General features: G+C 41.2%; 1 protein-coding gene across 1 annotated transcript in view; it reads left to right on the forward strand.

Annotated features, from left to right (window-relative positions):
- The window catches only part of LOC124620340 (15-hydroxyprostaglandin dehydrogenase [NAD(+)]-like), a 185,887-nt gene that overhangs the window by 53,165 nt on the left and 120,482 nt on the right, over positions 1 to 12,240 (forward strand). Inside the window, exon 3 of the mRNA XM_047147014.1 lies at positions 50 to 108. Coding sequence (XP_047002970.1) covers positions 50 to 108 — 59 coding nt within the window. The remainder of the gene's footprint in view (positions 1 to 49; positions 109 to 12,240) is intronic.

Below are 12,240 nucleotides of genomic sequence, written 5' to 3' on the forward strand. Positions count from 1 at the left end.
CGGGGGCGGCGGCAGTGGCGGACCTGGCGGCGGTGGTGGCGGCGGGCAGCGAGCGCGGCCGCGCCGTCTTCCAGCGCACCGACGTGACGAAGCCGCAGCACCTGCGAGGTAGCGACGCTGCCCTCCGCTCAGCTCCCCTCCAGCTCACTCCCACCCGAAAACTTGTGGACAACACATTCTGACAGGAACGGAACGTTTTCCATCTTGAAGCACCCACCAGTGAGGTATTTATTATACTTCGTGGAGGCGTCCGTTACATGCACTCCGTCTTCAGGCCACGAGTGGCCCACCGGGACCATCCGACCGCCGTGTCATCCTCAGATGAGGATGTGGATAGGAGGGGCGTGTGGTCAGTACACTGCTCTCCCGGCCGTTATGATGGTATTCTTGACCGAAACCGCTACTATTCGGTCGAGTAGCTCCTCAGTTGGCATCACGAGGCTGAGTGCACCCCGAAAAATGGCAACAGCGCATGGCGGCTGGATGGTCACCCATCCAAGTGCCGGCCACGCCCGACATCGCTTAACTTCGGTGATCTCACGGAAACCGGTGTATCCACTGCGGCAGGACCGTTGCCCGTCCGTTACATAACGGGTATTAAATGGTAAAACTCGTACTGCATTCGGAACGACGCTCATCGCCACCGCCACCGGTATGAGGTGTGACCCACACAGCCACCAACACGCTACTGTGTTCGTTGAGGCAACAGTCTCCAAATGGTCTGAAACCGAGCGACCGCTACGGTCGCAGTTTCGATTCCTGCCTCGGGCATGAATGTGTGTGATGTCCTGGGGGACTGATGACACCTGAAGTTGAGTCCCACAGTGCTCAGAGCCATTTGAACTAGTCTAGTCTCCAGATATGCTGAGGAATTTCTTGCCGTGCCTGAAACACACGCTGTGTCACTTTACGGACATTGCTGGCTGCACACTGCTATGAAAGTGTGAGGCGAAGAACAGTGCATAAGTAAGCAAAAATTATTACTGCAGCACAGTGATGATCAGTAAACGAAACCCAGCAGCACTGTTGATTGCTGCAGTTTCTCTACTTTTGGTACGCTAAATCGGTTGTTAGGTATTAAAAAATAAAAAGCACAATTACATTTAACTGCAATGTCACACATTTTCCTACGGTATGGGGTAATTATCCACAGTGGTTGCAGAATTGTGCACTTGAGAAAGGAAGCTTATGTTAACCGTGCACGAGTGAAAATAATCGCCACTTAAAATATCTACTTGTTTCGGTTAGGAAATAAGTCATTTAAATGTACACTGGTGTGCAAAGCTTAACGACGAAAGCAGCTTCCGCATGATGTGCTACTGTCAAGTAATTGTAGCTCGATGAAACGGGACAATAGATAGAAAGAACTCCTACAGTATAGTGTAGAACGTCTCTGAATGAAATACGTGATTTCGTTCGTAGCTGTTTTTTCCAAACAAATGTGGTACATATTTCAGAACAAAATACAGTCTTCAATTGCACAATTAGCAAATTTACTTCGCTATACCGGTTTGAGCAGAAGATGCTGACATCTGCTATACCAACATTAAACTTCCCAAGATGACAGATTAATTTGTTGAAACTATAGTGAAACAAATTTCCTAATTCTCAACTGACAATAGAATTTTGTTTTGGGAAGAAATACACATTGCATATTTGTTTCAGTTACCTTCTGTACTTTACTGCGTCGCGGGATTAGCCGAGCGGTCTGCGGCGCTCCAGTCATGGACTGTGCGGCTGGTCCCGTCGGAGGTTGGAGTCCTCCCTCGGGCATGGGTGTGTATGTGTTTGTCCTCAGGATAATTTAGGCTGAGTAGTGTGTAAGCTTAGGGACTGATGACCTTAGCAGTTAAGTCCCATAAGATTTCACACACATTTGAACATTTTTTTGTACTTTACTGTAGCGGTTCTTTCTATGTATGGTCCATGTTTGATAGAACTATCTTACTTTGTAGTGACACTTGGCGCGAGAAATAGTGTCGCCCTTACGTTTTGCTCACCAGTGTATGTAAACAGTAACAAGAAATATACGAGGGTCATTCAATAATTAAAGAGACAAACTGGTCTGGGGAAAAAACTGTTAGTAGGACAAGTTTGGTATTGCGATGGGTTTAAGTTCGCATCACTGGGATGAGCCATGATCAGCTGATGTATGAAAGTTGTTTTGTTTATAGCCTCAAGAATACATTTCAAGATGGCAAGTCCGCTTGAAACGTCCACATTAGTTGAACAACGTTCTGTTATTCGTTTTTTACTTGCTGAAGACGAGAAACCAGTGAACATATACTGTAGAGTGTCCAAAGTTTACGGTGAAGGTTGTATGAATAGTGCAAATTTTTACAAGTGGGTAGAGCAGTTCAAAAATGGTCGCGACTCAGTGACTGACAAACATCGTTCTGGCCGGCCAGTTGCAGTTTCAGTTCCCTCACTTGAAAGTCGAATTTATGATGTTATTCGTGCCGACCGCCGTGTGACTGTGGAAATGATAGTTGATAGGGTTCAAGTTAGTACTGGTACCGTTCATAACACTATCTGTAACAAGCTAAAGTAACGCAAAGCATGTGCAAGATGAGTCCGAAAGGAGTTGTCGCGGCTACACAAGGAAACAAGGTTGAGAGTGTGCACAGAGCTAAAGGAAGATTGTGAAAGAGAAGGTGAGCACTTCCTCAACAAAATTTTAATTTGTGGTGAAACTTGGGTTCACTATTACGAGCCAGAATCAAAAAGACGAAGCATGGAGTGGAAGCACACGAACTCACCATTCAAGAAAGAACTCAAAACCCAAGCATCAGCAGGAAAAGTCATGTTATCGGTGTTTTGGGATGCTGAAGGTGCAGTTTTTTTGTGGTTATCTCGAAGAGCGGCGTACAATGATCAGCAAATACTACTCGGATTTGCTTTTAAAGAAGATGAAGCCAACGAGGAGAGAGAGACGTCGTGGATCACAGAGAAGAGGTGTGAGTCTCCAGCAAGACAACGCACGTCCTCATATTGCTCAACTAACCCGTGACACCACCGACAAAAAGGATTGGGAAGTACTGTCTCATCCCTGATTTAGCACCTAGTGATTTCCATTTCTTTGGTGCACTGAAGCAGGCATTGGGTGGGAAGAAGTCCCAGGACAACGAGGACCTGAAAAAGTTTGTGGAAAATTGGTTCAAACATAAAGATAAAGAGTTCTTTGCAGCCGCAGTAAGAAAGCTTGTAGCCCGTTGGAACAAGTGTATAAATGTTCAAGGGGATTATGTTTAAAAGTAGAAAAAGTGTTGTAAAAACTATTGTAAACGCTTTTTTCTCCAAACCAATTTGTCTCTTTAAATAATGAATGACCCTAGTATAATCTCTTTAATTTTCACATTTCGATAATTTTTAGAATGTTCATTACTTCATTTCTTGGCTGTGCAGTCACCCTGAACAGAATCTTTGCGTCTCCTCTGCAGGATACGCAGCACAATCCCATGCACAGCACCCAACACACCTGTTCCTCAATTCTTTTTCTTTGCCCTCTTCTCCACAGACTCAACATAACTCCCTAGGTTTTTTACCACAAGTAGGCAGTGTATTCAGTGCGACTGTAAACTGGTTACCGCAATCATCAATAACGTATCAAATGCTGAGAACAACCGATACCTCTGATGACTGCTGCTTCCCACTTACTTTGGGTTTTCTTTTTTCTCTTTTCGAGCTGTTCAGTAAAGCACACACAAACACAAACACACACACACACACACACACACACACACACACACACACACACACACACAGCTTCATCACTCTTGTTGTTCAACCAAGTCTGTTGTTTTTTCATTCCTCATTTTGTACTGCACATCAGCTTCTTCCAGCTTCTTGTTTCACGGTGATACGCACGTGTTCTCTTCAGGGCATTTCATACTAACGCTAACTTTGTTAAACTGTTATGCTAAGAAAGCATATCCGTGGAATGATACAACGAATTATAGGTCTTAATAACATTCTTAATCAAAAGTAACCAAGTAAGAACTAACTAGAAATAGGTCTGTTTTGTTTGCATTCTACAGCTCAAATGGCGACTGTCTTCTTGCTCCTCTTTATTAACTATTGGAAACAGAAGAGGGTTGCAGTAACCGGAAGTCGCCATGTTTACCGTGAGCTTCAAATACTGAATGTGTACGATAACCTGTTGTGCACATTACTGAGCGTGTACTACTAAGACTCTCAAACAATTAAATGTAGCTATTACTGTTCTTTGTGTAACTGCTATTCTTGGAAACGAACGCATTAACCTTGTGACATTCCACTCAATAACGTCTTATGGAATAATTTTCTGGGGTAACTCACCACTTAGAAAGTATCCATTGCACAAAAGCGAAAGGTAGGAATAATGTGTGGTGTTCAACTACAGACGTCTTCAAGGACCTTGACACTTAAACTGCTCCGTCACGATAAGTATATCCGCTAATGAAATTCGTCATAAAGAATCTATCAGAATTTGAGAGAAAAATGACCGTTATTATACATTATGAAAGCTGTCAGTGGCTCAGAAAGGAGTTCAATATGCATCCACAGAAGTCTTTGATCCTTTGCTCAGTAACATAAAATGTCTGACAGGCAGAAAAGCAAATTTTAGATCTAAACTAAAATCGTTTCTCCGGGACAGCTCCTTCTATTCCATGGAGGAAATTCTGTTTAAAAACTGATAGCCTTTAAAAACAAGAAAAAAAGACTTTCTTTTAAGTGTAGTTGCCTGAGCAGGATTTAAAAAAAAGCGTGTTTCTTAATCGTAACACTAACCGTGTACATATATCCTGTAAACTAATTCGTTCCACGTCGTTTCGATGAAACAACACAACTCTCCCCTGCGTCTTCTGGTTGCATTCAAGACGAACTCTAGAGTTGACGGTATTGAGTGACCGGGATGGCAATCAAGATCTGCACATCCCTAAGGAATTCGTGATGTGAACAGCAATGCCTTGCATTATCTTGCTACAGTATAGCATTGGATACCCTGATCATGAAGGCTACGACAAGAGGGGTTAGCATACTTTCTAAATACTGGCTACCATTCTGCGTCCCTTCAACAGTTACATCAGTCCTGTTGTCACATCCAATTCTTCTTCACGCCACGATTCCAGAAGTTGGAGAGGTAATTAGCTTCAAGAATTGCTGCTTCCAGTGACCTGTCACCAGGTCGCCTATGGACACAATGGCGTCGATATAGTAGTAGCACTAGTAGCAGTTTTATTCATCTACAGATCATTTTTACAAGGATACTGGACAGGCCTTGATGATACAATTTAAGAACAATAGATACAATGTAATTCGTACGTACTGGCATTTAAATACTTACGGGTCAAGTTTGGCAAGCATAGGATGGATAGTCGGCCGTGACATATTAGGAACCATCCCTGCATTTGCCTGAAGTAATTTAGGGTAACCACGGAAGACGTAAATCAGGATGGTTGGGTGAAGAGTGAAGCTTCCACCCTCCCGAATCCAAGGCCAGTCTGTTTAAAACAGCACTATTTATCCCTAGTGCGCAATACTATTTTCCAAAGAAGTTCTTTGGTAATGTAAAAGAGTAGTGCTACATTGTTCATTCATTTCTCACTTCCAGCCCCTGCTCACATTACACACAGGTTATTTCATAACTCAACACTACACGCAAAAATCAGCTGATGTCAGGACCATGCTGACGAAGGCTGCGTTTCATGCTGTGTACCGCAACTTCCGATTTGCTAGCCTGAAAAACTGGTTCGACATCCCTCTGTATCGAGTGAGATGTTGAGCTCAGAAACAATATCAGGTGCTGGTATTATAAATTGCGTAGCTTTGGGAGTAAGTTTTCCTAGCAAAATAAAAAAAGAGGAGTAAGAAACATAGTGTGAAAGTTGTGGGAAATGTTAGGTGTTTTCTTGCTGTTATTATTACTTTTTTGTATTACATTTTTTTTACCAAGCTCTTACTTCGTGTTATCTAAGTAATCCTTCGCTGTCGCTTAATAGTCTTTTTAACAGAATTTTTGAATAAATTTGGTTTAGTGACTTTTTTAATCCCCTTAGGAGAATTTATTGTACAGTTTTATTTATTAATACGAATGCTATTTTGAGTTTTATGTTTATTCTTTCTAGGTTTGTTCTTTCTTGGTTTATTCTTTCTTGGCACAATCTAGATCCTGCTCCACGGTTATGGACAGAGCCTGTCTGTGTAGTAATTATCAATGTTACATATAATATGTACAGCTAATTGGTAACTGTACTCTCATAGTGTACTTTAAATCACCAGCGCTTTGAACAGATTTTTACAATGGCCCTTTTCTGTAATTTTAGATACTGTGTTCATATTTTGTACATTTGTTCCCCATAAAAGAAGCCCATAGCTAACAACTAAGTGGACGTATGGACAGTATGGAACCAAAAGACAGCCGCTGTTACACAGCGACAACCGAACTCTTAAGGGTATAACATGCTGATGACATTCTGTTTGCAAGTATGTTCCTGTGTACACTCCACATCAACAGAGAAGGAATATTCATTCCTAGCAATTTTGGGTTTATTACACAGTCTACTGAAATGCCATCTATGTTTAATTTTAAAGTGTCATTTTACCTCTTCAATCTGAAATTAATTGTGTGTGTTTTTTTTTACATTCAATTTCCTTTTATTGCATACTTATCAAATTTAAACTTCCTAGAGGGTTTTATTTGCTACTCTGCCAGGAGTTTTCTTGTCTTCTCAGTGACTATAATATTGCTGTCATCAACAAAGAAAATTTTTTGGGAAAATCATTGACGTACGTCAGGAACGGTATTAGTCCTAATATGCTTGTCTGAATAACTTCTATGTTCATGTATTTTGTTTCTGGTGATTCTTTTACTAAAAGTTTAACTGATTTGAGGTATGCATTACCTCTACAAGTCTACCAGTCATTAGCTGCACCTCTTATTCCTAATGTTTCTCACTGATTTGGTAGTATCTTATGGTCAGTAGTAACAAAAGCTTTATAAAGATCTAAAAATATGCCTGTGACACACTCGTCTGTGTCAAGAGCATCATTTCTGCTATGACTGATTTGTACTTCTACCACTTCAGAAAACTGCGAGTCACTGAAAAGATTGCATTTATTCAAGTAACTCGTTAATCTGTCTTTCATAATTGATTCTATTATTTTTGAGAATATTGGGAGGAGGGAAATGGACCAGTAGCTTTTTATGTCCTCTGCATTATCTTTCTTTAGCAGAAATACGTTTCTTGCTTGTTTTAAATTCTCTGGAAATTCCCTTGATGTGAATGATTCATTTGTTACTTTTGTTAAAGGTGCATGTGTACTCTGTATGCATTGTTTCAGCATACACATTGGTTCTTCATCTAAGCTTAATGACTTTTTATTTTTAGGTTTTGTTCAATTTTATTGATTTCATGCTCTGTGGTTGGTAATAACATCATTGTACATTGTACGTAATTATTTACAGACGTTATATTCGTTTTTGGAAATTTTTCTTGTAATTTCTCTACAATACTTGAAACATGCCCATTCACATAGTTTCCTAGTTGGCGAGTCTGATTTATTTATTCCCCTCCCTTATCAGTATGCTATGATGCCTTAGTTCTTCTTTCCCTGTTTCCTTTTTAATGACATCCCAGATTGCTTTGCTTTTAGTCGTAAAACTGTATATTATTTTGTCATTAAATGACTTTTTTGCAGCAATCGGCATATTTCTATGAATATTTTTGTAATTATTATAAAACTTTAAGAACTTTGACTCATTGTGAACCTTTTTCACAGAACTGAGGTACTTAAGTGTTTGTGAAGAATCTCTAGTACCTGCTATTATTCACTTATTTTTGTGGAACATTGATACTGATGTGGGCACTTTTGAAAATGTTCTTTCAATGTTCAATTTAGATATGTTGAGAATTTACACAGTTTCATATTTAAATTGGTTTCTCTATGCACTTAATCCCAAGTTTGGTTTACTAGTTCTCTTGAGAAATCTTGTAGGTTGATTTCTGATATGCCTTTTTCAGGCCTGCAGTTTACGATTTTTTCCACACCCTATTTTAATGTTATTATTTGGCAAAAATGGTCTGATATTTCAAGATCTCAAGATCTTTTAAAGCTAGATCACAATTCTCCCTGTCGATGTTTGTGGGCACATAGTCGATTACCAATTCATTCATCATAGTAACTCGTGTCTCAGTACTGACCAACAGGAACATGCCAGAACAGTGACGGATATTTATGAGGATGCTGGTTTAAACAGTGTTCCTCTTCTGATACAAATACATGATCCTCCACCTACTGAAGCAGACCTACACTAAAAGTCTGCCGTTGCACAGAACTATTACAGAACATGTTGGATTTATGTGTCTACACCAATATTGAGAATATCACAAACTATTTTGGAGTTCAAAGATCACACCTCCACTTCAAACTCTTATTTGATTGTTTTTATTGACTGTGTGATTTGAAGAGGAATGTTAAATTGTGAAATGTCCCAAGTTAATTTACCAAATGGTTTCTCTTTCTTTATGACGCGCAGTATGTGTGTCATTTGACGTGGTAGATTCTATCTTGTGAGTGGTTATTGTAGATTGTGTAATCTGCTGGAAGTACTCGTTAAGAAGGATTCCTCCTAAAGAGACCTACTTCTCGGGATCTCTCTCTTTCTCTCTCTCTCTCTCTCTCTCTAAGCTAACAGGACAGGAAGAGATATCCATCGGAAGTAGTAGTAGCCAAAAATTTTCTGAAATTGGAATCAAAATGCCGCTACACAAAAGAAAGCGCATTTCATGAAAAACTGAGAAATAATTGGCAGGTAATTGCGATTTCTACCGACTGCAGAAGCGATTTGGTTGAAGTTGACGTCGGCGGTTGTCAGTGATGTCAACCAGCTGCATTCCCTTAAGTTATTGAAACGCTGTGTTCGTCGGGAGAAACTAAGATTACTTAGAAAAAACTATTGCGTCCCGTACTAGAATACTGCTCGAGTGTGTGGGACCCACAGCAGCCAGGACTGACAGGGGACACAGAAGGGCGGCAAGAGTGGTCACAGACTCTCGGCAGCGTATCACGGGACTACTGAATAACCTAGCCGGTAGACTAGGACGAGAAAGCCCGGTTACAGACTGCAGAGGAGAAGCCTGTCAGCCGCCAAAGTGTGGCCCCCGTGGGAACCGTGAAGACGAGACCAGACTACTCACTGCGCAGACAGACACGTCGAAACGAACCTCTCCCACGCTCTTCGGATGCCACAGGAACGGGGTTCCTGTGATTCCCTACTAACTACCATCTGTCATACCATTCACGGTAGTTGCAGAGTTTCTACGTAGATGTGTAGAGTATCAGTTTGACTCAAGTTTGTGATGGAGGAGGCGTAATTTGTTACCTGTGGCACTGCGTGGATAGACGCATTGTGTCCCATTTGTGTTTTTAACTCAACCGGCGCGGGACAGGAGGTGCTGAAACCTTACTTACAAATGATACTGCACACGGTTCCGTGAGTTCGACGCACCAAGTCATCCATTGTGACGTAATGGACACCCTACATCACGCGTCTCGTCTTCCACACGTTGCAGTGATAAACAGCACACGACGGCCGGGACGATCCTCGTTCGGTCGGATTCCTGAAGGCAACTGGACGCCGCCGTGCGCGGGGCAGAGTCCTCGCAGGAGGCTCGGCCGCCACTGCCACCTCGCCATTGGTGCATTCCGTGACCATCAATCCACATGTTAAGTTTCTCGTTGTTCTCATTTCTGCTACTTCTCTTTCCCCTTTCTTCGATTTATTTTCAATCCACATTCTGTACTCATTACACTGTTCATTCGATACAGCCAATCATGTAATTCTTCTTCAAAGAGCACATTCCTGTCCTATACCCTTTTTAATACGAGCACTTCTTTCTTCGTTGTCCACTCTTATTATTCCCTCTTGGCCCTTGTACATACTGTATATTACCCGCCTCTCCCTATAGCTTACCCCTATTTTTCTCGGAATTTCAACATCTTGCACCATTTTACATTGTCGAACGCTTTGTCCAGTTCGACAAATCCCACGAGTGTCTTAATTTTTCCTTAGTCTTGACTCCATTACCAATGTCAGAATTGCCTATCTTCTTTGCGTATTGATTCTATCTGAGTAACCTCTTAGACTTCAGCCTAATCTTCATCACTACTACATTGTGATCTGAGTCTGTATATGCTCCTGGGTACACCTTACAATCCAGTATCTGATTTCGGAATCTCTGCCTGACCATGATATGACCCAACTGAAATCCTCCTCTTGTGGTTCTTGAACATAGTATCGCTATTACTGGCTCAAATTTATTACACAACTCAATTAGTCTTTCTCCTCTCCCATTCTTTCTCCCAAGCTCACATTCTGTAAATCTTTCTTCTACTCCTTCCCTTACAAAAACATTCCAGTCCCCTCTGACTATTAGATTTTCATTTCCCTTTATATACTTCATTACCTTTACAATATCCTCATATACTTCGTCCATCTCTTCACCTTCAGCTTGCCAACTATCGTATACCTCAACTGTCGTTGACGGTGTTGGTTTGATTTAGATTCTGATAAGAACAACCCTATCACAGAACTTTTCACGGTAACATACTCTCCGCCATAGCTTCCTATTCATAACGAATCCTATTCCTGTCATACCATTTTCCACTGCTGTTGATATTACCCTATACTCATCTGACCACAAATCCTTGTCTTCTTTCCATTTCACTTCACTGACGCCTACTATATCTAGACGGAGTCTTTGAATTTCCCTTTTCAGATTATGTAGCTTCCCTAACACTTTCAAACGTCTGAAAAAAGTCAGGGACTAGGAATCAGGCCGATCTTCCTCCTGTTTTTCTAGACTAAATGACGTATGCCTCTAAAGACTTTGTTCACTTTCAGTTTAGTTCCTAAAGTATCGAACGCTGTCACGTTGAGTGGACAGTCGGTATCTTCAGTGAATAATAAGTGGCTACTTCCATGAGTCGCTGTTTAGCCATCACTCTGAACTTTCATCCAGCAGTCTTAGCAGATTTCAGAAAACTGACCATGTTTACAGCATTAATTGCTTAGTGCTTACCTGGGAGGGTGGAAAGTTTATATTAAACAGTTTTTTTAATTCTTAAAATTTTTTAGCACATTCGCCTTTGACAGTTTTAGTAAGGCCATAATTAAAACAACCTAACAGTTGAAGGCCATACACAGGCAGGCACACTCGCACAAAAACACACACACACAGGGATCAGTCGTCATGAATTCTATTTACATTGGGACATTCGTTTGTGATATTTGTGGACAACAACCACATTTTCATAATTTGTGAGATGATTCCATAGATGTTGAACACTTAGTGGTTGCTTCGTCCCTTTTCGTTGTCTTCTCTTTCCTTTACATTCCCGTCCTTATTTGAGATCTCCTACATGTAGGCTGGCTTGATATTCAGTTTCCCTTCAAAATATTCCTCCCATCTTTTAATTTTTTTCGCCGTTCTCTAATTATCTTGCAATCTCTGCTTCTATGTCAGTTTAGTGTTGGATGAAATTTTTGTCCTTCTTTGTCCAGTTACATGACGGAGGACTTTTACTTCCATTTCAGTGTGTTCATTAATTTGCCTGTCTCTTTGACCTGCCTTGGTACATGTCTTACGTTTCCTACTCCACCACGTCTCTAATACCTTACGCACGTCAACGTTCCTTCGGCCACCCTTCCCATCTCCCCATCTCTCCACCGTCCTCCCATGTAGCACTATCAGTTCTACTGTGTTTTGCATTTCTATAACCTGTCTACAGTCACCTGAAACCTCTAAGTTATTTCTGTACTTTTTTTTCAGATTGTTTGTTCACCTACTTCTTTCACTGCGTTTTCTATTCCGTTGTACCTTCCCTGGATGTGTCAGGGCAGTCTTTACAATAGACAGATCTCACTGTAATGCTTTGGTGTGGACGTTGCCGGGGGAAATTTTGTGTTGCATTTTTCCAATTTAAAGCATGTAAAGCAGATTATGAAGGTCTATTATTTAATTCTACAAAGTTTTACTAAACGATTTATGATTTAATGAATTGATCGTGCAGGTGTTTTGCTATTCTAACTGATATTGCAGCGATCGGAAGGTCACGCCTGACATTACTTGGTACATACGCACAGTTGCCGTGAACGCTACCTACGGCTAGAACACTCTACGCGAATGTGCTGCACCAGTAGGGACACGTCAGAGACGTCTGTCTGTTGTGTCTAGGAATCCTGCATACTCGGTTCAC

This window comes from Schistocerca americana, chromosome 6 (genome assembly GCF_021461395.2).
Source record: "Schistocerca americana isolate TAMUIC-IGC-003095 chromosome 6, iqSchAmer2.1, whole genome shotgun sequence".
NCBI classification, from domain to species: domain Eukaryota; kingdom Metazoa; phylum Arthropoda; class Insecta; order Orthoptera; family Acrididae; genus Schistocerca; species Schistocerca americana.